At 42.3% G+C, this 26530-nt stretch overlaps 1 protein-coding gene across 2 annotated transcripts in view; it reads right to left on the bottom strand.

Annotated features, from left to right (window-relative positions):
- Positions 1–26530, bottom strand: part of RELN (reelin) — a 290574-nt gene that overhangs the window by 61630 nt on the left and 202414 nt on the right. For both annotated transcript variants that reach the window (XM_068167080.1, XM_068167089.1), the window contains exons 21-30: positions 23844–24036; positions 21175–21287; positions 15296–15433; positions 14606–14792; positions 8690–8895; positions 6321–6492; positions 5766–5966; positions 3458–3693; positions 1217–1374; positions 112–319 (exon numbers count right to left, since the gene is read on the bottom strand). In XM_068167080.1, coding sequence (XP_068023181.1) covers positions 112–319; positions 1217–1374; positions 3458–3693; positions 5766–5966; positions 6321–6492; positions 8690–8895; positions 14606–14792; positions 15296–15433; positions 21175–21287; positions 23844–24036 — 1812 coding nt within the window. The remainder of the gene's footprint in view (positions 1–111; positions 320–1216; positions 1375–3457; positions 3694–5765; positions 5967–6320; positions 6493–8689; positions 8896–14605; positions 14793–15295; positions 15434–21174; positions 21288–23843; positions 24037–26530) is intronic.

The following is a 26530-nucleotide window of genomic DNA, read 5'->3' as shown; positions in this document are numbered from 1 at the left end:
ACCAGAAGAACATTTCTCATGTTCTCACGTTCTCACATCTACACTTGCAGAGGCAGAGAGAGGACAACACAAATACACAGATAATTGTGAGGAGCAACGCTGAGGACTGACCTGATGTTCGTGGTGTCCAGCGGAACAGTCCTTGCCTCCCTTTTGCCAGGTCCATTGAAGTACAGAGATTTTCCATCACTGAGCACACCACAGCCTGTCCCCACCTGCCCTCCTGTTATCTTGTACCACAGAGGGCTTAGCTTCCTCTCAAACCTGTCGAACATCTCACTGTGGTTAGGTACATTAGACACACAGGTTCCATGTGATGCTTCAAGAAAAAAAATAAAAGGGGAGATGCTTTGGTGAGACTGAACAGAATAAAGGTCATAGACAGTACACTGGCAGCTGGTTCTGTCGCATCCACATGTGACAAAGCATTGCACTTCTCTAATAAAATGCCGTGCAGCAGTATGGAACCCTTTTAAGGCAGCTTTACAGGCATCCACAGGCAGAATAAGCCCCATGCCCTGGAATTTTAAGATGGCTTATTTCACTTGGTGAAAAGCAGCCATGATTTGGGTTGATAAGGCTTTTTATGTACACAAAGTATTATCCTTTTGTGGACTTTTAAATGAAGTGAACAAAAGATGTTGGCTTATTGCTTTGCTGCTATGGAAGGCTGGAAAGTGTGCAGCATGTAACTAGTTGTGTTAATCATTGGGTTCTTTCCCATTGAGTTTAGGTGGGAGTTTTCTTGAGTTTCAGCATAAAAGCCCCTGAAACCAAAAGTGAGCAGAATTTTCCACAGAAGGGCCTATCAGAACATATGTTCCCTCCTGGTCCTGTGCCATCTGATGGCCAGGGGATTCAAAAACAGCAGCAAATGATTTGAAGATGATCCAAAGGCTTTTAAGTGGACTTTTTCAGTTCATAGCATTTTATTTTGTTTTCCCTTTTATCACTAGTCCCTTCTCATTCCTGCAGCTAGTGATGGTCAAAGATTGTGGCTGCCAGAAACATCACCAGTGTCTGCTGCCTTCAGCTGCTCTGTGTTGCCTGTGCTGAATTTTATTTAACAAAATGAAAAGATTCTTGCTGGCAGCCCATGAAATCCATGTCACCATATATTTGTCTAGAACATCAGGGAGGAAAAACAAGACGCCAGCTTTACAGCTTTAACTCAACAAACACTCCCTGCAATCTCACCTCAAAAGGGTTGTTTTACCTGTGTATCCCAAGTCACAGAAGCAGACCCCTGAGACACAGTCCCCATGACCACTGCAGTAGTTGGGGCAAGGCTCAGAGATGTAGACGCCGTCCAAGCCGAAGGCAGGCACGCTCTTGTGGGAGCTGCTCTCCTGGATCCAGCGGAACCGAGTCTTGCTGCAGAGAAACAACCAGGAAGAGTACAACATTACTATTCCCAGTTTCAGCATCTACTGCTTCTTGTTGAAGACTGAAAGGAGTTTTTCCTAAATTAGTCATTTGCAAATGAGATGCAAATGAATGCCTAGAAAATATTTCTGACATCCTGCATTTTGTGCAATTTCACTTCAGGAGATTTTTTTTTTCCAGCTTTTTTGATGTATTTTGACTTTATTTCTTTGGCCCAAACCCACCATTGCGATGCAAAGAACAGACACCTATTTTTATCAGCACCATTGAATGATTAGACACCAAAGGTGCCTTTCATTACTCAGTTCAACCTGAATTGCTAATTACATGTTAAAATCCCAGAACTCTGTTTCTTACAGCACTTGTGAAAAGAGCTCAGCAATGGCAGTGATTATTTAATTTTGAGTAAAACACCTTCAAGTCATTTGGGTACAAGAAAAATCACCCACTTCAAAAAAAAAACCACCCAAATATAATATCCTGCATGGATGGAAATACTACATTCTTTTTCCTGAATGACAACAGGAAATTTCTGGAAAACAGTGATCTAATCCTTAACTTGCAGAACTGACACTGCTCTAGGAACTTAACTGAGCCTGCATTAGGGTACTCCAGCTGACCCATTCCACAGGAAATATGTTGAAGGAGAAATATTTTGGTTACTAATTTTCAGCCCTGAACTTCTAGCTGAATCATCTTATAGGAGCTCCAGAGAGGGGAATATATTTAAAATCTCACTGGAACACCAATGGATTGACTAAGATCCTCCTTGCTACTCTGCCTAAAATATATGAAATCTGTTTCTTTTTTTTTTCCTGCTACACAATGGGTTTTGGTTGGCAGTCATCACAGAGCCAGTGCTCTGTACCAGATGATGAAATGGGATGCTCTCCAGATAACCCATCCCATAAACCATGATTTCCAAAGTGTCCCACAATAAAATCAGTTTTCAATACACTGAGGGCCTCATTGTGCTCACAATACTTATATTTCTGATACATTAACATGAGATTCTTATTCCTGATCACATTACTGAACATAATGCCAAACAGATTGCTGCTATTGATTCTGCAGTGCTTGTTTTGGGTAAATCACATCAGCTGGTGTCAGATCTGTGCAGTTTGGCACCTGCTTTTATTGGCTAATTACTGAAGAAAAGACAAACTTGTTATGGTACATGTTGCTATTTCAGCTCCTTGCAGCAAAGGCACCAGCTCCCCTGCTGTACAACATGCCACATACTCAAGATCTGTTCAGGGGCTTGAGGAGCCTGTGACAGAAGGATGAAGCCGAAACCCAGAGGCAGCATGGGATTGCTGCCTGTGGGGCGAGAGGCAGGGGGCAGTGGGGGTACATGGCCAGGGGCTCAGGGGATATCTGCTGGCTGTGTGAGCAGTGCTTGGTGCAGGCAGCAGATAGACCAGGGCAGTTTACTGATGGGATAAAAGCAAGAAAAGGGAGTGAGGACTTTCAGCTAAACCCAAGTAAGACTGAGAAAAGTCTCCTGATTTCCAGGCTTATTTGCATCTTCCACTGTCTGATGTTTTCTCATCTCAATATATTAACATGATGGTGAGGACAGACTTGAAGATGAGCACACCTACCGTTCCATTCTCCTTTGACTTTTGCTGCTTCAGATGCCTTCCATGACACAGCACATGATGCAGCAGCTCAAATACCCTTCTAAGGTTTCTTTGCCCAGTGGTAAACATAAAATTAATCAACTTATTTGATTCAATTTGGCTTAATTGATTCAAGTGACTTATCACTCTCTCACCGGTGCCCCTGCCCTAACTGATGTATCAAGACTATGATGAAGAAAGGCATGTAAAACAAAAATGTTCTGGGCGCCTTGTTGCCTTGTAGCTTACTTTTGTAGACAATTATGACACCTCTAAACCAGGAAGCTTCTCCGTGGAGACCATAAACATAAACATAAATTCTTCCCAGATCTGACAATTTTTAACACCGCTTTGATTTGCAGCTTGAAACTTCTTCTTGAAGTAGCATCAAAGAAGAGGCAGCTAATCCACAAGTACCACTGGCATCACTGATTTAGGATGTACAGTACCTGGCTGCAAGTGACCTGGGGATAACAATGGTAATCCTTGTCCAGTCCTCAAAGTCTCCTGTGTGATACACGCTTGGCTCACTCAGCTCCCGTGAGCTCCCCTCACAACCCTTTGTGCCCGGAGATGCAGGGTAGCAGCCCTCCTTCACCAGTGACCAGAAGAGCCCAGCATCGTGTGAGTACTGAAGGAGAACGGGAGCAGAGCTGCTGTACTGGTTGGTGCAGCCAATGTTCAGCTGCAAGAAAGCAGAGCATCAGATGTGAGTTGAAGAAACCTGTACTATTATTGGTATTGGCTGCAAATCACCTCTGGCATTCTGGTCTGAGAGGCTTAGTGCTCTGAAACTTGCTCTGAATCCTGCCTGAAGTCTGTTTCCTCCATCTGTATGCCATTTCTCTATATGAATTCCCATCCTCATTGAGGTTGCTGGGTTGAGCACACTGAAATGTGCTGAGAACTTTTCAAAGGTTCTGGTGGATAGCAGGCCACAAACAGCAAGACTTTGCACAAGCACCCAGGAGGGGTGGGAAGAGCTAGACCCTGTAAGAATCCTCTCATCTACAGTTCAGCCAACGTGCCCAGAAGATCAGGCTGACTCTGAGGTCCCATGTCACCCTGGTCCATGAACCTGGGCTAGAGCCTAGTCATTGGCTTCACAGGAATGATGTCTGACAGTTGGCACTGCAGTCTGGGCCCCCAGAATAGAGTAAAATTAGACAAAGTAGAAAAATACACATTAAAATGTGAAATAAGAATGCAACCAAGAAAAAGATCAGCTGCTGGCTTAAAGTTTTCATTTTCATTTTTGTTTTTTTCAAGCTATAAGAAAAATACTAATTTTCATTATTTTATTGTAGAAATTCTATTTGAGCTGTTGAATGTCAAATGTAAAATGAAATAATGTTGACAAATTACTGTCTTTGAGTTTATCAATGCAAAACTATTCCAGGCAGCTCTTTAAAATGGAAATTTCACCACGTCAGGAAAACTTTAACCATGTGTTTAAAATTAGAGCATTCAAAGAGCATCACCACATTGATGTGCAGGCCAGTTTCAAAGCTGTCCAAAAATGGCCCAGATTTGGGCCTTGAGTAACAGCCTTTATAAAGAAGAACTTATTATTCTCTGACACATTTTGTTTATTTTGCATATTTATGTTACATTGTCAAGTGTTTTGGCAATGGAAGGTGGATGAAATACTTTTAAGTAGTACTTTCTTAGACTAAATAATTATTGAGATGTTGATGATCATCAAACCTACAGAATGGTAGACTTGGCCACTGAAGGGAAGTGGTGAGGAGGCAAACGGCATCTTTTCCAGGCTACTTGGTATTTATATATTGAAACATGTTTGGGTTATAGACAGCTTAAAGTACAAAACTACAAGCAACACTCAGCAACTGTCCTGCAATCTGTCTGTTTGGATAGCATTTCATTAGCATAACTTTTAGAGGAAATGAGATTATTTTACAAATTCCACTATTTCTAACTAACTTTCCTATTTATAGAACTCTGGGAATTACATTTGAAAAGCTTCCTGTAAACATCTGATCTCTTTTAATAATTCCACTCATAAATTATTCAGTGTCTGTATCCACCAATTATGTAAGGACCATGTATTTGTGGTGAGCTCATTAAAATTGCATTGCAACCAACCTCCAGAATTCACTGATGGGATTTCATTATAAACTCAATAAAATTTTGATTAGGGTTCAGCAACAAGAGCTTGTCAAAGCAGATACACTTTATTTGGAACCCAATTTCTAATGTGTTGTCAGACCATTGAAATTTTTGTAAGCCCTTTAAAGAAAAGAATGCTAATTGAAGTCTATATTCATTGATACAATAAAAGGAAATGATATGACAAATTCATACTGGAGCCCAGAGCAGCTTGTAAGGCCTTAAATAGTCTAAAATACAAAAAGTGTACACAAACCACATTGGAGCTTTTGTAGTCACAGACCCCCAGATGGCAGAAATCCTTCTTCCCTTGACAGTGCTGCAACATTTCCTAGTACTGACTTGAATCCAGTGACCGTTCAACTCACTTCAGAAACATGCCGAAGAACAACCAGCTTTGACACTCCTCCCGGGGGTTGAAAAGTACTCCTGCACCAAGGTCTTGGCTATGCTTTTAGAGAGTGGCATGGCATTTTATGCTGCAGGGATTCATACCTGAGCTCATTGTTCTTAACAATGCTGTAATTTATCACCTTGTTCTGACCTGTGGCTCCAGTGACACCTTGCAAGTATTGACTAAGGGCAGTTTGACTGATGTTCTGCAGGGACTTACTGAAGGAATCATACCTTGAACTGCAGGACGTATCCAGGCTTCAGAGTTAAATCTCGAGTCACCGCGAATCGGTCTCCATCTGATTTACCAAAGAGCATGGCAGAGGGGGTGGCAGAACAGAAACTTTCATTTTTGGTCATCCCTTCATTTGCCAACATTAACCACACACTCAGCTGGTTCATAGGGTAATCAAAAGCTGGCTTTTCATAGAAGTTCTGTTAGGAGTGAAAAGGAAAGCAACAACAAGTACTAACACCTTGCAGGGTAACTTTAAAATACTTCCTCAAATGATAATCTCTCAAATTCTGCAATTTGTCTTTCCTATCATTCTCAAAAATTGGTAATCTTCAGAACTTATGATTTAAATTTTTGAGGAGATACACCCTTATATCCTCTGTCACAAGAACTGGGAGCCTGAAGGGTTTGTGATAAGGACCAAGTGAATCCCACACAGAGAAACAGAGCTGCAAACACTAGAACTTTTTCTTTAAATATATCCAATGTCTTCAGAGAAAAGTCTACAGAGATAGGGTGGCTCCTGTTTTGTGGGAAAGCCTACAGTTTATTACCTGTGGTAAAGTGGGATTCACAACAGGAATGATGTGCTTCTGCTTCTCTGACAAAATGATGATGTCATCAATGGCCCACTGGTCATAGCCTTCCCCTGAGAACACAGGCTGCCACCAGCGAAACCTGGTGCAAGGTGTCTTGGCTGCAGCTGGCAGCTCCAGGTAGACAAATCTGAAGAGTGGAAATTCAGCAGAACTTTAGGGAACATCTTTTGAAGAGAAATGGGAGAAATACCACTGAAGAGGGAAACAAGGTAGGAAAGCCAGCATCTGTCTTGCATACAGACATCCTCAGGAGTCTTCTACCTATCTGGACAACTATTTACACACATGAAGAAACATGCATGAAGAAACCTCCTTTGTCCTTCTTGTCTGTGGAGAATGGAAAGTCATTAAAACAATGGTTATTTTTCATTCTCTGTTACCATATTGCCTAGCACAATAAGGAGCTGATTTGAAGTCTTCAACTATGAATTAAACTGTTCACCTGAGCCATGTTCAGCAAGTCTTCTGGTGCCAGCAAGTAACACTGAAATGTGCTGGCAAAATTAATTTCTCTTCCTCTTCTGCTGGTTGGGTCTATTTGTAGACAAAAGCATCATTGTATTGCAAGGCAATAGATTGTGCAGCAGAGTTTTCTGCTGTGGATAGAACTATTTCAGCCCTCCTATATGAATTCTTATAACTTCAGAACCTCTCAGATAGTTTGCTTTATGTTTGAGTTAGGAAACACCTTACAAAAAGATAAAGCTAAAGTCTCAAACCTAACCATATATATGCTAAAAAGTACAGTAATTAGTTACCTGTGCAGTTGTATTTCAGACACCTTATGTGCATTTTATGTCTCTTTTGGTACTCTTTATACCATCTGTTCTTTTGTACCATGAACACTGCTTCTCTTGCTGGTTAGGCAGAGAGAGGTGGAAGAACTGTTCAGGGTTACAGGGAACCTTCTTTTCCAGAGGATTCCTAGATTTATGTGTTAGAAAATAACATCTGGAGCACATCTGAAGCAGCAATAAAAGAAATACCCATAGCTGTATTGAGTAAGGACTATCACTCGTGGTTACTCTGAGAGTTAAATGTTTTATTTAGAATTAATCTATTGGACAGTCCAGTGATGAAGGTTTCAGTGTGTAGTTTCTTTGCTGGATGTGTCCTGTAATTTCAATAAAGCAGAGGCTAAACCACTCACCTAGTGGATGAAGGGTGGGTCTATTTTTTCTGGATTTTAGTAAGGATTTTGATACTGTTCCTCACAGCATCTTTATGGACAGGTTGGCCACCTGTGGGATGAGCAGGTTCATGATGTGCAATTCAGGATCCCACAATTTAAGAATTATGTTAAGGTTCTTGAATGCATCCAGAGAAGGAGGCAACAAAGTTGGTGAAAGGACTGGAAAGAATGACCTATGAGGGATGGCTAAAGATTTTGGACTTTGAGGAAAAGAGGCTGGGGGGTGATGTCATTATGCTCTACCACATCCTGAGGAGGGGAAGCAGAGAGGGAGGTGCTGAGCTCTTCTTTGGTATCTAGTGATAGGATGCAGGGGAATGGTTCAAAGTTGTGTCAGAAGAGGTTTTGACTGGACAGTAGGAAGCATTTATTTACCAAGTGGTTGGTCAAATGCTGAACAGGCTTTATAGAGAAGTGGTACATACCTCAAAGACTACCAGTGTTTAAGAGGCATTTAGACTAGATCATTGTAGGTCCGTTCCAACTGAAATATTCTATTCTAGTCTAGCCTAGTCTATTCTATTCTATCCCAATGGGTTTATACTTTCAAGTGTCTAGATCACCTTTAGAAAAGGACAATTTGCTGAGTTCCAGAAGTCTTTCTGAAAATGTTCATTGCAATGACAAGATGGGAAGATAAAATTGTTTGCATATTGAAAGACATCAGCTGCAGGCAACAGAAACAATGTTAATGCTTATGCAGACAAATGCAATATAAATGTTCACTGACAATCTCCATTACAGCCAATGTGAAATGCTGAACATAGTTTCTGCTTGCTTTAAGAGAGTTTTTCTTGTATGTGACATTAATATATGTTCAGAGGGTCAGAGGAAAGGGCATATTTCTACATCTCTATGGGGCAAATTCTGTATTTTTGCTAATATTTTGCAGATATTAGCATTTTAGTCATGTTTCACATGGGAGGTGATTGGAAACTTCATATTTTACTTCAGGTTTTTAGAGCCATCCATTAGTTTTTTTTCTTCCTAGTGAAAGGAGCTTACTGTGGCAGCCCGGAAAAGGCTTCTAAGCATCATAACTTGACTTACTATTCATGTTTTCATAAACTGAGAAACAGTTTTATTTTAAAGAGTTGATGAAGCATGGATTTAATTTAGGCCAAACTTATACCTGGGTTTGCTGAAGTCTGAGAAATACATTTCTGCTAGTAGGTGCCAGTTGATGCCACCATTGTTGCTGTACTGCAGCAGCACACCTTCTTCTCTGCTGTCTGGTCTATTGCATGAAGAGCTCTCTCCCCCTATCTGGATGTAAAACTGGACAAAATCCACCCAGGTCGTGTCCAGATCCCAGCTTACCAACTGTCTTTTTCCAGCCTACAACACAAAGAACGAGGGACAATGATGATATTAAATATGGTACTTCCACTGGGAGCAGACATACTTAATGTCCAACACCAGTTACTACTGCATAGGAAATAGCACAACAAGGATAACATTGAACTTACTGTTAACTTCACCTTTTTTAATGTTTCGCAGAATCACAGAATGATTAGGGGCTGGAAGGGGCCTCTGGAGATCACCTAGTCCAAACCCCCTGCCAGAGCAGGTTTACCTAAAGCAGGTTGTACAGAACATCACCCAGTCAGGCTTTGAATGATTCCAGAGATGGAGACTCCACCACGTCCCTGAGAAAGTGAGTTCCAGTGCTCTACCACCCTCAAATTAAAGAAGTTCCCCCTCGTGTTCAAGTTTGTGCCCACTACCTCTTGTCCTGTTACTGGGCACCACTGAAAAAAGCTGGCCTCATCCTCCTGATACTCACCCTTTAAGTATTTATAAGCATTGATCCCCTCTCAGTCTTTTCTCCAGGCTAAAGAACCCAGGTCCATCAGCCTTGCCTCATAAGAGAGGTGTTCTAGTCTCCAATCATCTTCAAAGCTTTTTGCTGTGCACTCTCAAGCAGTTCCTTGTTCTTCTTGAACCAGGGAACCCAGAACTGGACACAGCACTATAGAAGAGTCCTCACAAGGGCAGAGAAGAGGCAGAGGATAACCTGGCCTGCTTGTCACACTCTTCTTCATGCACACCAGGATGCCATTTACCTTCTTGGCCGCAAGGGCACATTGTTTGCGCATCAACAAGCCTAGAAGATGGTTCTATATGATATGAAGCTGCCCATGGCAAGGCAGGACACAGGGCAAAGACAATGTCCCTACAGAGGTGACCCTCGTGCCCCATGCCTGGCACAACCCTGCCCCAGTGCAGTGTCATGCTGCCACAAGCTTTTGCAGGTAGGGCAAAGCTGGAGGGAGGATGCATAGGGCATATCCCTGCAGTCATCAAAGAGGCAGCTGCAACATGGCAGTGTCCTGCAGAATAGAGAACTGGCAACACACTTCCTGTTTCTAATTCTCTAAAAAAATACAGAATGCCAAGTTGGAAGGGACCCAAGGCTCACCTGGTTAAACCTTTCCAGGTGATAGTTCAGTTGAAAGGAGCTGGCCCAGCACCACGTCAGGCTGAGTCTTCAAACTGTCCAATGTACAGCAGGGACTCCACTGTTTCCCCTGGGAGATGATTGCAGCGACCAGCTGTTCTCATGGGAGAACATATTCTTCTGGAGTCCAATGGGAATCTCCCCAGCAGTGAATAAAGAGTTTTCATAAAAAGGGAGTCTCCATCCTCCTGGTAGCCACCCTTTATGTACTGGTCCATGGCAATAAGGTCTCCCCTAAGCCTTTCTTTTCAAGGCTGAACAAACCCAGCTCTCTCAGCCTGGGCTCCTGTCCTATCCATATCCATGCATAAAATGGTATCAGAAAAGAAACCTTGGGTAAGTTATAAAATGATCCCTGTGTTTTAAGTAATATTTATGTTTTTATGTGTCTCACTTGTACATTCATGATCCTTCTGACAGATTTCCAGACAAATCTGAAATATGCAAATGATCTAGCTGGACATAAGTAACAAGATTTATGAGCTGTGAATTAAAATATCATGGGTTTGTTTGTTTGTTAATTTAGTAAAATGATAGATGAATTTAAATCCAGTTCCATTCATCACCTCTCCCTTCTTTCTAGCCAGTTCAGGGTAAACTCAGCACAGATTAATGTCCATTGCTTTCTTTCTCAGAACATTTTGCTTTGCCTGTGTTGCAGCCTGAGTCCATAGCTCATTTGTAGACTCAAGTAGGCCACATCACATGGCCAGACTGATTTCTGGAAGGTGAATGATTGTGCGATTGAAGTTTCGTTAACTTGCACCTCTGGTGGCAACTAAAATCTGCCAAGAATCCCTTGACCCTCAAAAAGCTCACACAGGGTACAGTCATATGATTCTGGTCTTGAATTATGCCTGCTGCTTTGTTTTATTTGGTCGTTTATTCCCAGCTGAGCAAAGCCCTCCTGGATGATGTCATGAGAATAAAATAGATTCAGTCTGGGGTGCAGCTCTGAGCTTCCTCACATGGCTAACACTGGCCAAGGTGACACTGATAATATCTTGGTGGTTTGCTTTCATATTTTCATCTGGAGACACAGGATAATTTGAAATTATCATCACCAAATGAAACTAATAATGGATACTATAGGTGCACAGGCAGTCTTGGCCACCTGAGGGTACCCAATATATTGACCTGCTCTGCTGTAAAACTATTCTAGGTAGGTTTTCCTATCTACACCTTACAGTAGCTCACCCTGCCAAAAGGTTAACCACAGAACCAGGTTAATTGAGAAAGGGTGACACAAAACCTCAGAGGAACTGCAGGGGCTAATTGCAAGAGCTCTGCATTGTGAACACACCTATGACTGACTAAAATGAGTTATAAAACCAAAGAGAGAGTGCAAAGCAAAGCCAGCAGTAATTCTGGTAGCAGTAATTGATGATGGCAGTAAACAGAAGACATTAAAATAAAAAGTTTCTGTTTAAGCAAATGAAAAGAAATGGAGTCTATGCATACAAGCTTCCAAAACAATACAGAACTGCTGGACAAGTGTTAAAGTATTTATTTTATTATCTACCATCTTGGCCACTTGATGCCTTGAAAAAGATCTAAACAGAAATTAAATGAACCATCTTCTGCTGATGGCACACAGGCTGCTACTACTCAAGAAATGAATGATAACCTAACCCTTGGAGATCAATAGAAAGCAGCCAAGAATTTCTAAATGAGTTTTTCACTCCTTAACAGAAATCAGCAGAAAGATCATAGCAGGTTAATTCTAGCAAACTACTTTTGAGAAACTTGGTGAAAGGAACTGAGCCAAAGGAAGAACATCTAACAGAGAAGACAATTACATAAAAAAAATCCAATTATCACAATTAGCTAGTTATACTGATTGGTCTATTATGAAATTTTCAGCACAGAGATGCACTTCCAGGGGAGCTGGATGTAAGACTATGCAGGAGTGCTGAAAATTATTTGATGGGCAAGATGTTTGTAATGAGGTAAACAACACAAATTACACAGTGTTGCTTGTTGGGTTATTCTCCTGGGACTAATCTGGCTCTTGTGACAGCAGTGGTAGTTTGATCAAATCTTGAAAAGAGAAGCACATAGCTGCCTTTATGCTCCTCCTTTCAATTAAGAGCAAAACAAAACCCAGTACTCAACCTAAGGAGCAACAATAAAATATAAATCTGTGATTTCAAACCAATAATCTTATATTTGGTCATAAAGGCCTCTTGTTATTTTAACTATAATTGCTATTAATTATCTCCTTCCTGCTCTGTTATTTTTGTCTGCAAAGCATCCAAATTATACAAAAGAGTGTCCTCCTACAGGCTAACCACTTTCTAAAAGTATGGAGTGATGCTTTTGTCACCAGTTTTGGTCCTGTGACCTCCAATTAAGCTGCTTGTCCTCTGGAAAGCCAACCTTTTTCCATCCCTTGCCCAGAACAGTACAGTCAAAAGGGAAGCTGCTGGATGCTGAAAAAGAGCTGAATCTTAAACCAGAAAATGCACAAGACAGTTTGAATGCACACACTTCCTACCACACTGATAATTTCCTTCCATTTCAACTGGTGCTTCTTGAATATCAAGGACAACAAAAAATGCTTTTATAAATACATTAATGGCAAGAGGAGGGGCAAGTACAACCTCCACTCCTTGGTGGACATGGAGGGGAATATTGTAACTGAAGATGAGGAAAAAGCAGAGGTACTTAACACCTTCTTTACCTCAATTTTTAATAGTAAGATAGGTTGTCATCCAGACAACTGGCCTCCTGAGCTGGCAGATGGAGTCAGGAAGCAGTATAGTTCCCCTGTGATCCAGGAGAAAGTAATTAGAGACCTGCACAGCCACTTGGATCCCCACAAATCCATGGGACCAGATGGGATCCATCCTAGGGTGCTGAGAGAGCTGGCAGATGAGCTGGCCAATCTACTCTCCACCATTTTTCAACAGTCCTGGCTCACCAGAGAGGTCCCAGAGGACTGGAAGCTGGCCAATGTGATGCCAATCCACAAGAAGGGCTGGTTGGACGAGCCAGGGAATTACAGACCTGTCAGCCTGACCTCGGTGCCAGGCAAGATTATGGAACAGGTCATCTTGAGTGCAATCGCACAGCACTTAGAGGATGGCCAAGGGATCAGGCCCAGCCAGCATGGATTTAGGAAGGGCAGGTCCTGCCTGACCAACCTAATGTCCTTCTATGATCAGATGACCCGCCTGGTGGATGTGGGGAAGGCTGTGGATGTAGTCTACCTGGACTTCAGCAAGGCCTTTGACACCATCCCTCACAGCAAACTCCTGGCCAAGCTGTCAGCTCGTGGCTTGGACAGCAGCAGTCTGCATTGGGTTAGGAACTGTCTGGAGGTCCAAGCCCAGAGAGTGGTGGTGAATGGTGCCACATGCAGCTGGCAGCCAGTCACTAGCGGTGTCCCCCAGGGATAAATGCTGGGCCCCATGTTCTTTAATATCTTCATTGATGATCTGGATGAGGGGATTGAGTCTATCATCAGTAGTTCTGCAGATGACACCAAGCTGGGGGCAGATGTTGATCAGTTGGAGCTCTGCGGAGGGACCTTGCCAGGCTGGACAGATGGGCAGAGTCCAATGGCATGAGATTTAACACATCCAAGTGCCAGGTTCTACACACTGGCCACAGCAACCCCATGCAGTGCTACAGGCTGGGGTCAGAGTGGCTGGAAAGCAGCCAGGCAGAAAGGGACCTAGGGGTACTGGTTGACAGTAGGCTGAACATGAGCCAGCACTGTGCCGAGGTGGCCAAGAAGGCCAATGGCATCCTGGCCTGCATCAGGAACAGTGTGGCCAGCAGGAGCAGGGAGGTCATACTGCCCCTGTACACTGCACTGGTTAGGCCACACCTTGATTCCTGTGTCCAGTTCTGGGCTCCTCAGTTTAGGAAAGATGTTGACTTGCTAAAATGTGTCCAGAGAAAGGCAACAAAGCTGGTGAGGGGTCTGGAGCACAAGCCCTATGAGGAGAAGCTGAGGGAGCTGGGGCTGCTTAGCCTGGAGGCTCAGGGGAGACCTTATTGCTCTCTACAACTACCTGAAGGGAGGTTGTAGCCAGGTGGGAGTTGGTCTCTTCTCCCAGGCAACCAGCACCAGAACAAGAGGACACAGTCTCAAGCTGTGCCAGGGGAGGTTTAGGCTGGATGTTAGAAAGAAGTTCTTCACACAAAGAGTTATTGGCCATTGGAATGTGCTCCCCAGGGAGGTGGTTAAGTCACCATCACTAGAAGTGTTTAGGAAGAGACTTGATGGGGCACTTAGGGCTATGGTTTAATTGATTAGATGGTGTTGGGTGATAGGTTGGACTTGATGATCTCAAAGGTCTTTTCCAATCTGGTTAATTCCATTCCATTCCATTCCATTCCATTCCATTCCATTCCATTCCATTCCATTCCATTCCATTCCATTCCATTCCATTCCATTCCATGCAGTCTTTCCCTCTGTTTCGATTGCTTTGCTCTTTACCTGCAAAGCACAGCTGTGCTGCTTCAAGCACTTCTCATGCTGTGTGCAGCTTTCTGACACCTTCCCTTTCTTTGCTGTCCAACCCCACCACACTCCATAGAATGTGCCCTTCTCAGTCTCCCATCCCTCCTTAGTACCTTGTTGAAATAGAGTGAGGAGCCAGATGAGATGACCCCACAGCCTTCTTCAGGCTTGACAATCTCTCCCCCAATAATTTCCTGCCACTCTGTCTTCAGGCTGTCTGAACTCTCAAAATCAGACATGACAGTAGAAGGAAGGGGATTTTCAGGCTGACATTCAGTACCTCGAAATCCTGAGTCACACCTGGAAGGAAGTGTAAATGTAGCAAGATTTTAAAGACTTTATTTGACACTGACAATTGTTTAAGGTGTTGGAACTTAAATTTAGATGTGAAATAATAAATCATTCTAAGATGGGAATTTTGGATCCTGGAAACAAACAAGAACAATGGGAGAATGGATAAAAGCTGCATCTTATTCCTACAAGAACCCCTGTGGGGTCCAGAGAATTTGAAGCCTGCAGGCAGTAGTTTTTATGCCCTTGGTATTGCACCTGGTTTGAGGTGTCTGCCAAGCAGTAATGAGCTAGTCCCTGGTATCCTGACCCAGTGGAACAAATCCAGCACAAAGCTGTTCCCTAAGATCCTTGTGCAAAGGGATGGAGTGGGCACCAGGACACCTGAAGCAGGGCAGCTCTATGCCATTGAAAACTCTTCCAGAGCCTGGATCTGCCAAGGATATGAGCTCTTGGACAGAGAAATCACAGGATACCCAAAGCATCAGGAGGAACTGGCAAAGGCTTTGTACCTGCAGACACCATGGTCACACCAGCCATGCCCGCTGCACATATTGGGGCACTGCTGTCCGATGTAGATGTTGTCCAAGGCCCACTCATCCTGGGCTGTGTAGTAGGCCTGACTCCAGCGGAAGCGTGTGGCACTGGACCTGAAACCAGCAACAGTGCTTTAGTCTGGCATCCTTCACAGAATGGGAGGAAAAGAGAAAAAAAAAATACAGCAAGTTGACATCACCACCACAGCCCCACCTGCAGAGACTGATCTTTGGAAATGAATTTTCTAAATGGTGCTGCTTGCTGCACAGGGCTATGGAATGGACCTGCCTTAATGGCATTCCTGAGGGAGGCTGCAGCCATGTTACAGGCATTTTGTGCATTTTTATTATAAACTATCATTATTATTAGTGGATGTTTGTTGCCTGCCATTCTGTGAAGATCACAGCTTGCAAATCTAGGAAGGTGGATCTGGGTTGTGACTTTGATTTTTGGTCACAGTTAACGGGCTATAACTTGTACAAAAAATCTTTCTTCTATTTATTATTACATATATATATGTATATATATATCATATATATATATATAAATACAAACTAAAATTCTTGAATGTGAGAGTATTTCTTCCCTTCAAATACTGGCTATTTCCACTCAACAACAGTTGAATGTTTTTTACGGGACATGGAAGTTTCTTTTTGTCAGGGTGATTCTAAACCAGATTTTGTTCACATATCACTGAGGACATTTCAATTAAGTTTTTGACAAAGATCACGTTTCATAGCAAGTATTTTTTTCCACAATGTGAATAGCCTGTTCATTGTGATGTAGCAAAGGGGCTGTGCTGGATGTGTGGTGGGTCTGGAAAAAAAGGGGTGGTGGGGACAACACAGGCATCGAGGCTGGGTCACAGAACTGTGGAGGGGATGGACAGGAAAAACAAAGCTGACTGTGGAGAATTAAAGTCAGACTTGAAACTGGGACAGGTCTATGCCTGACCAACAGCTGACTGGGCAAGTGGAGGATGAGAACCAGGAGGCTCCTACAAGAAGCTTCTTTCCTAGCTTGTTTCTGAGCCATATGGTTGCATTATGGTGGCATAGGATATAATACTGTTACTCTGATTTATGAATAAAAGCTCTTCCCCCACCTCCCAAAATTGATGTAGAATAATACAATTGAAATGCATATTGTGAAGGTATCTGAGCCAACTGCTCACGTGTATGGAAATGAAAGAATGGATGGAGAAGGCCTATGCAGCTAAAATGAACTGGAAGGCAGAGCAGTTAGCCATTCATTCACATACAGAAGCACACAAAGATTAGTTTAGTACATGCTTGGAGAAAATTTGAAAACACCAATTTTTAATTTCTTTAAAAACCAAGTGAAGCTGCCCAAGGGCTTGATTTTTAATTGAAATTGCCCTCGTTGTCTGTTTTAAGTATCTGCTTGATATTGCAAACACTCTAAGCACTTTTACAGCATGCAGTTAATCTTTGGGGCAGTGCTGCCGATTAAGCACTCCCTCAGGATACAAAGTATTGATGGGGTACATTACAAGAGCTATGAATTATCCATTAAAAGTGCACAGTGCCAGTAATCTGCACATGAAGGACTTCCTAAGCTTGCACAGGCACAATGGACGGTCAATATTCACCACAATTATTTGCTGTTTATTTTTTGAGTGCTCTGAAGCCAGCACATTGCCTCAGGGCTGGTTTTCATGTTTTCTACAGAGCATCAGCAGCACCACAGAGAGCCCTGCCAGAGCCCAGATGCACCTGAAAGAGCAGTAATGCCTGGCGTGAACTCTCACTTGCGCTGCGCAAAGTAAAAATAATGAAAACAAAGAAAGGGTCTAGAGCAAACAGATCACCCCATCCCTTCCACTATGTCCCAGCTCAATAAAATTGTGTCATGTTGCTAGCCCAGGTGACAGGAAAGAAAGCATGCTGGCTGGGTTCCTCTGATTAGTGAGGGTGTGTTGTTAGAGGTGTGGCATGTGACTCTGCAGCGCAGGGGCATTTATAACAAACTGCGAGGGGGGTGGGGGGGGGACTTACAGTGACTCACAGAAAGGGTTGTAAAGCATTGGAGCAGGATGCCAGAGAAGTGGTGTAGCACCACGCCTGCCCTACACAAGCAGCAGGGAGAGTACATGCACGGGTACACCTCTATTCCCAGCGGAGAACACAAGCTGAAACCCCACCAAGAAGACTTGTGCAATACTGCTGTTCCAGGACTGAGCCTAAACTACAAGGTGCAGAGCTGACACTAGGGCTGACATCCCATGCTGGGGCTGGCACAGGTCTCACCTAAGAAAAAATGTTTCCCTGGACAGGCTCATCAACCCCCTCCTCCTGCAAAGGACTGCCAGGCACAGAGTCGCATGCTGCTGGGCAGCTCCATCTCCTTCCCCGGGTCTCAGATGTTAGCTGCATATCAAGCTGAGGGTGAGTTCAGCTCCACTTGTTACTTAAAATCTCTCCCAGGTGAAGGCAGCCATGGCAAGAGATTTGTTTCCCTCATTTAAGTGAGGGGAAGAAGGGAGGAGCTGTGCTGCTGCCTGGAAATTAATATGTGGCAGAAACTGAGGCATATGCATCAGCAGCTGGGCAGCAGGATGGTCCCCAGAGAGCCACATCCCAGCAGACAGGGTTTATTTTTAGCTGCAGACAGAGGTCTCCCATGGGGGCAGTTTCATCACTACAGGAATCCCACAGCCCCTGAATTGTAGCAGGGTGAGGGGCTGCCCTTTCTTTCCCACTCAGCAGAGTGGTAATGGGGGGACCTGTGGAAAGTGGGGCCACTGTCACACAGCTTTAGGCTTGGAAGAGCTCTCCTGGGTTCAGATTCCCCTTGGACAGGGGATAACACGTGTTCAGCTGAATTTGCAACCTCCCTGAAAAGCTGGTCCTGTTCACTGTGTTTAAAAGCTTTCCAAGGCTGCTCTTCACCCCGAGGTAGCAATGCCTAAAGACGATTATGCTGTTAACAACGGTAATCAACAATTTTAAAAAGCCATGTTAATTAAGAAAAGAGAATAAGGAGCTGAGTGTCAGCTGCACTCTCAGTGATAAAATACCAGTTATCTGGACTGTCACTATTCAAGTGGGAAATGCAGTAATGAGGAGTTATGAAAACGTTTTATTACAAGCAAAATAACCCTCCCTGTGTTACAAGTGAAAAGATGTTCTTTCTCTTATAAATTAAGAACCTTAACAATCTAATGCAAATTTGTAGCTGATGGGATTATATTTGCTACCTTCTGAGTTACCAGAATTACATTTACCCAAATATTCTGAAACTCTCATACTGTCATTAGGTGTTGATTTGTTTCTGAAGTCAGCAACTGACAGCTGCTTGTACCTCATTAAGACCTGTTCATATGTAAATGCCTCCTATAAAGCTGAAATTAATTTTCAGTTAGCAATGTTCAGTTCAAGTACAATGCAACTTTGGCAACCAGGTGCATACATTTCATTTCTCACTGTTGCAGCAGATTTCCTAACATCCCAAATCTCGGGTAGCATAGGGGTCTGGCACACTCCTGCTTATCAGATGTGGACTACAGATGTGCAAAAACACTGGCATACTCAGAGAGTTTGGCCAGAGAAATAGATGCTGTTAGGAACAGTTTGCCAGAGACATGAGCAGAGTACCACAGCCTGATGCTACCTGCATGCCTGAGGTGCAAACCCTCAGCGAAGAGCAATGCATGAGGGAATAGAAGCTGCAACTCTAGCAGGGCTGTGCCATGGTGTGAGGGCATGTCAAGGCTATTAAGGGCCAGAGCAAGGCTAAGGAGACCTCCAGCCCCAATTCCAAGTGCTTGTTTAGGCGGTTTGCTTCCTGATCAGTAAGTACAGGATAGACTGAGTATTAGCAGCTTTTGTCTTGGGGGGGTGGGGGCGCGGTTAAGCCACGAGGATGGTCCCCAGAGCTCTCTTCCCCTCACTTCAGTTTTGGGAAGACAGAAGACCTGGCTCTCCCCCTCTAGGATGTTCTTCCTAGCCATTACTCACTTTTTGCCCGTGGGTGGTTCTTACAGCTGAGTGTGGGTGGAGAAGGGAGAGAAGGAGGGGTGCTGCCCCAGAGAAGAGCCCTATGGAGAGTATTTACTGCCAGGTGCCCGGGATGGTGCACTCTGTGTGGCCAGGGTGACAGAGGATCTCTACATGTCAATTGTTCACCAGTAAACCCCGGGCTTGTAAAGACAGAAAATTGTCCCCTTTTATTAAGCATGCTGGAAAAATAAAAACATCCCATTCCAGTCTCATCCCAAAGGAAAAACAGAGCCCTTGGTCTGCTTCCTGATGCTAGAAAGAAGACAAAAAAAGAGGGAAAATGGCTGAGATGCTCCTGGTATGCCAGATTGCTTTTGGTGGGGAACATACAACTATCCTTCCTCCTCAACCTGACTGTGTCACAGCACAACACAGTCATACTGAAAATGTATTTTATGAAGAGCAAAGTAATGTTCAGTGGTAATTTGTTCCTTAATTACAAACAAAACTCTGCTGACAGACAGGGATCCCTTCAGATACAAGACAGACTGTGAAATATTTATGATTTATGTGCAGCATAAGAAACCAGCTATTGTTTCATGACAATTTCTCCCCACAGGCTCCTAAATTAAAATGGAATTATTTGCTTCTGTCACCTCATATGCTAAAACAATTATTAGATCCTAAAGAACAAAAGGCTCACAACATCGATATTGTAATCACCTATGCTGATAGTTTCAAGTGCAGTAGATATCTTACAAACAAATTTAAATAGAACAGCCTACTTTGGAGTAGAACTTGCAAAATGGTAGACATTTTAAAAATTCTTCAATGCCTAAGTGAACCACAGATTTTACAGCTGGTGGCACATAAGAGCATATAAGATTTAGTACATTGTAATCTAACTATAAAGCTATGACTCGTAGACTTTCTTGTGCCATTTGGTGTTATCTGACCTGATAATGCTTTAAGAATTCAATATCTGCCCTAATCTTTTGCCTGGAAATAGGAAATTCTGAACATTGACTGTACAGCAGAAATGGCCAGCGTGTTGAAGAAGGTATGGTGGTGGGGTGGTTGACAGAAGTAGGTTGTGTTGAAGCTGCGGAGAGTGCAGAACAATGACAAAGGATGGGGAAATAAAATGAAAACTTAATCTAAGCAAGCTCTCACTGCACTTGGTCAAACAAGCCAAGTCTAACTCTAATTAGAATGATTTAATTCTCAGATTAAGGAAGCCCTGAAGATTATTGTGATTTGTGATAACTTTTAAACAGTATATTATAATAAAAAATAACTAATGGAAGATGTCATCTAGTTAAAGAAATGAATGTGTTATAGCAGACAAAATAAGTTTGATTAAATATGATGAATAGGGCAGGGCTTTCTGATAATGTTGTTGCTATTTCTTGCAGAAGACAATGCTATTTTTGAAGACATACTATTAAAAGAAACAAGAGGTAAAAAATTCCCAGAAGTGATTCATTAGTTATTGTTTATACAAGGCTTTGGTCCAAAGATGTAAACTGTAAGGAACGTGCAAAATAAAAATTAACAATCCAAATAAAACCTTCCTCCAGTGGGGTACTTCTAGACCAACGCCACTCTTTTGAAAAAGGTCTGAACTTTATTAGAAGACTCACAGTGTGTATTAAAAACAATCCTAAACAATAGTTTCTGGTTTCTTGACCAACATTTCACTCTCTAATTATGTAAGCAAGGCATTTTCTGTTCAATACCCACAACTAGTTCAGCCCTGGTACCCTGGCTCCTCACCCACTAGCTTGAATGTGACCTAGACGGGACTTAATCTTTGTCACAGAAATTTAAAAGTAAATTAATTATCAGCAACCCCCTTGAAAAAAAATTACAAAGAAGAAATAACCACTTACCAAGTCTTCTGTGGCAGAAGGACAGTGATTCTCCTCCACTGCGTGAATTGGCTGGAGTGGTAAATACTTGCTGATGTGAACTCTTGGCAGCTTGGCATACTGGGAAGACATTCCTTGAAGTAAAACATATCAAAAGCAGATTTAATGATGAGGAAGCATTGGGAACAGAAGCAAAGGTTAAACCTTTAAAAACCCGGGCTTGCCAGGGTCCAGATATTGGACTGGGAGACACAGAAACAAAACCAATTCTGGGATGATGAAAAGAAATTCCTCAGAAAACTAGTGGTGGTACAATTTGGGATGGGAGAAAGCCCTGTGACTCATTTACAGAGCTTAGCATTAGTGATCAGCAGTGTTTTGGTTTACTCCATGAGGATGCCTAGCTCATTTATTTTTTACCATTCTCACCCCAGCATCTACTGCTGACTATGAAGTTTACAAGTCCACTGTTGAATAAGTCAAGGTTACTTGCATACCGTCATATCAGTCATTTTAGAAACCTTCTTGCCAGCCCTTGCTCAGGATTCTTGCTACCTGCCATCATCAGTGGGGCGCAGCAGTAGGAACAGAGAAATGCACAGAGTCCAGCCACAGCCTACTGCAGTTGTCTTACCATGCTCTGCATCTGAATTCCCTTTGACACCTGAAACAGGTGGAGTCAACTCCCCCTTATTGCTTCTATGATTCTATCTGCATTTAACTCAGTTTACTAGAGACATCTGTTCCCCAAATTATCTTTTTTTCTATTCAGAAAATCTGATCATGGTAACATCCTTTTAATATCAAATGTAAATGAAGTTAATTATCCCAGCCTCTATTTTCTAGGCCTGCCCTTCCCATGTTGCTCTATTTTCTCCAGTATTCCATTCATTTATTTATTTATTGCCAGAACAGCACCCAAAGCTTTTATGCTTTTTTTGGAAAAGGTTTTAATAAAGTACTTGTATGTCATCACCAGTCTGTATGTTCCTCTTCTAGTTACCTATTAAGAGTCCCTTCTTCAGCTACTGTCACAGCAGGGCTCCTCCTGACTGTCCTCACCCCTCTGAGAACCTTATTCTGTTCACTGCTGTGCTCATCCTCGTCTGGGGTGTTAGACAAGAGGGGGACCTTTGGGACAGACACCTGTCTATGCCATTACACAGCTTTGCTCTGAAACTAATAATGAAACAATGATTTCCTACAGCAGTATTTAGAGCAACTAGGGATATTCATATCATGAAATACATATTTGGTATGAAGAAAGGCAGAAAATATTATTTTACAGAGAAATTAATTGCTTGAATAATTTAGAGAATTACATGAAGACCTTACAGCTTATTCTGTTTTGGTTTGCTTTCAGTAGATTTTCTAAAGGCTTAGTTTCCTTTCTTGCAATTTTCAAACATTTTTCTTTGATTTATCTCCCACAAAAGATCTTACAAAACAGGATCTGATCAGTGCTTGTGAAGCAAACAAGACTTTCAAACATTTTAATTAATTAGTGTTTTGTGTACTTGCTAGATTACATCCTTGAAATAGACTACAAATAGCCTTCTCTATTAGTCTTTCATCACAGCAACATGGGTGGTGTGAGAAAAATTATTTGACTGCAGGTTCTTCTCTCTGAACTCAGCTTCACTGAGAAAGGAAAGAAGGTTTAAAATCTGAAGGCAACTGATCTTCCATTGATGACAAGGACAAACCCCAAACACCCACTGTTTTTGGACATCATGATGATGCTTGCTAGCTATAAAAGACATAAAGGCTGAGGTAGTTTTCCTCTGAATTCTGTTTAAGTGAAGAAGGCATTACTTGGATTTGCAAAGTTGGTGAATTTCAGCTATTGCTACTTCTTTACTCTGCACAACCAGCTAAATGTGGGGAAACACAACCTAGCAAAAGGTAACAGGACAATGCTTTAATTGCTCATAGAAGATGTGAGACTGGATGTTTAGATCCCCTTGTGAACCTACAGAGCAGGCAGTGAGAAGGCACCAGGATAAGTTTCCTGACAGCCTCTGAGCCTGCTTGGAGGCAGCTGAAGGACCTTGTTTACTTCACCCTGAGGCCGGGGAAAGTCCAGCTTGTGATGTAAAAGGGAAAACAAAAGCAGAAATGCACTGTTCACAGATGTGCTGAGGCAGGGCTGAGCCACATGGGGAAAGAGCAGCCAGCATTGCTATTTGCACTTCTAGCAGAGATGGTCATTATGGCCCTGGACTGTATTTGACCCATGGATGGGGAATGAAAGACTCCACATTACAATCCCCTGAAGGAAAGTGCTTTCCATTTATGAAATGGCTGCCCACAAGTGCAGAAAAATGTCTATCCATTTAAATTCCAGGAAACAGTAGCTGCATGTTGCTTTGAAAAACAAAGCAATAACACAGGAAAGAGTTTGGCTCCTATTCTGCAGCTCTAACTATGCCCCGGCTCTTGGGTACTACTCTGCAGTTCTAACTATGCCCTGACTCTCCTCAGCCTTGATCCATTCCTGTCACAACCTCACCTTTCAGGCTCTCAGACACCTTTCTTCCAAACATCCTGAAGAACAGTTTAAGTATTTCTAGTAGTCATTGTGATGGATTCCAAATGAGAATTTCCTTTGTTCAGTATCACAAGTATGTTTCAGATTATCTTTGTACATGCAGAGTTTAGAAGACCAAGGCCCTTGGTGCCAGCCTCACCTCCTGAACAAGATGCCACGTGAGGCCATGGTTGGTAGAGTAGTCCAGCTTCACCTGGTTGTCCATGTGAGGAGTAAATGCCTGGCCACAGCCCATCACCAGGTTGAACTGTATCATGTAGGAAGCACCGATCTGCATAGACTGGGTCTCTACATAGCGCATGCTGGAAGCTAGCTTTGAATCTCCTGTAAAACTGAGAGATGTAAGGAAAGAATGAGGATCCATCCCCAAAATAATTCAGAAGGGAACACTGTGAATGGCTCTGGGTTAAATACAGTGATGCTTCTTTCTTTATTCTTTAGGCTGGCGTGTGTGATGAAACCACACACAGAAGCATCTTTCTGTTGTTACTTCTGCAAATTCCAATGAAGGCCTTGATGTGCCCCAGAGAACGAAACTGAATTCTTCTCTTAGTTCTTACTATATACTCTATGTATTAAAGACCAGGTTAGGATCAAGAAAAGGATAATGTGCAGAAAAGGCAAGATAAAGCAAGTTCATTCCCCAGGAGTTGCCATTGCCTAAAGTCAAGTCACAGTACAGCATAATTTCACTCAGACACTAGACAGTAAAGCTACACTGTATTTAGTTCAAAAGATTCCTTTTACACAGATTTGTCATTACATTGATTTTCAAGTAATTCGACATGCAATGCATCCAATGACTTTTGAATGTGCTTCAGAATTCGTATTGTCTATCCTCAGCTTCTTTTCTGCAGGCTGTGCTGATAGAAGAGTTGTGTCATCCAGTGGGTTGGAGAAGATAATTTTGTCAGTAGTAAGGTTTGGAAGGCAGCCAGCCTCATACATTGCACAAAGTACCCAGTTATCACATACACAGTAACACAATACACACTTGGAAATTACAAAGTTATTTCAATTTACATGCAGATTTTTCTTCTATGCGCTATTCAAAAGGGAAAAAAATAACCTAAATGTAAGAGAGGCATCCTGCACACCAGCCTTCAAACCAGAATGTCCTAAAGAGAGATCACACACAACAAAAATCTCCTCCCTCTCCTTAGTTTGAGATGATCAGTGTCTTTGCAAGCACTGTGGTCCTTTGAGCTTCAACGTTTTCTGAGACTATTCTTAAATGTAAGCCATTAGTACAGGGATTGCACCTTTTAAAAGAAAATTACTGCAAATCATCATGCAAAAGTAAAAAGCTACATTCAGTACAGTGGTGAAGAGAATAATGGAGTTCACAGTTACTGTTATTGTTGAGTAAGTCACAGTTTATCATCTCAAATAAGAAATCCTAATCTTTCAATGCCATACAATAAAATGCCATTAGTTTCTACTCCTGTAAAAACTCAAGGTCATGACAAAGCCATTGTAAGGACTAGAAATACCAGCATTACTTAGCACTCTTTTAGTGAATTCACTGACCCATACTGTTTTCTGTAGTGTGCTTTCCAAAGCAGCTAAGCCATAAATGTCAGCATCTTGCCAGAGAGCTGTAGAAGTTACTGAAAGCTGACATTAGTTTTGTTGTTATCAAATTGCTTCTACTTGGCACAAGGCTCTTTTTAACTCTCTGACCTTGATTTCTGTGACTTTATTTCCTAAAGGATGATCCAGCTCATGTCACCAGATGAAACTATCCAGTCTATATCGATCAGCACCACAGACTGACCATGGATGGGCACTCCCTTCACTGCTGTGGTGCTTACATGAACAACTGGACCAGAAGGTAGTAAGTTGCCTTAGAAAACTTTATCGCAGCTGGTTGCTCTTGCAGTCAATGTTATCAGTGCTGTTCTTCTCAATATGAAGGGTGATTTTAAGTTGAGCAGAGGATATAATGTATACTCATCAACAAGCCAGCTGGCAACCTACTACATGCATCTCAGAAGAATTTGTTTGGATAATGCTTGATTTAATTCTCTTTGAAACATGAACTGCTACTTTTCAAAATTACAAAACCTTGCAAATTTGGACATTAAAGCTGACTTCCTTTGACATAGTTTTAATTTCTACAGTGCAGCTTGATATTTCATGGATGATGAAGGAAATCAAAGGTTTACCAAAGCCCTCTTGGGGAATTTATGCCAGTACAACCTGGCTCTTCAGGTATCACTCAACCATGTGCAGTGCAATCAGCTGAAAGTTAGATACAGCAGTGCTTTGGAAAATGATTTGGCATTGCACATGTAAACCTGGGAACAACACATTACAGTTACCTAAAGCTCAGTGGAACAGAACAAAGGAGTTGGAACTAAATAGTTTGATGAAGCATCTGACAAGAAGCTCTCTTCCCCTTATGGAAGATGAGTAAAGAACTGGTAGTCAGCATAGATGCAAAGAATTCAATGCTTCATTTTGTCTCTGTTTTCACACAAATGCCCTCTATTCAGTATTACCAGCGTAAAACTAGAAAAAACTACTGCTTGCATTCAGCTCATGATTACAGTTTAGTATTCATTCTCATTTAATAACTTACCCACTGGATACTGTAGTCAATGTATTAAGTAAGCATTGTTTTAAGATGAAAACAGATCTTTAAGATGGGTATTAAAGAAATGAGATAAAGGAAGCTAGTGATGAGATGAAGGCAATCTGTAATGCTCTCTAAGAAGCTCTTTTACAGGAAAGAAAACACGTTATGGGGCCGCAAAGTCTTTTTTCACCTACAAATTGCCTTCAGCTAAACAAAGATAGCATTGAAGGTGGGGTGTACACCTC

Source organism: Melanerpes formicivorus, unplaced genomic scaffold, assembly GCF_026170545.1.
Source record: "Melanerpes formicivorus ecotype bairdi unplaced genomic scaffold, bMelFor1.0.p_v2 SCAF_3, whole genome shotgun sequence".
In the NCBI taxonomy this organism is placed as follows: domain Eukaryota; kingdom Metazoa; phylum Chordata; class Aves; order Piciformes; family Picidae; genus Melanerpes; species Melanerpes formicivorus.
Note: the sequence above shows the minus strand (reverse complement) of the source record. Positions and strands in the feature narration are given on the sequence as shown.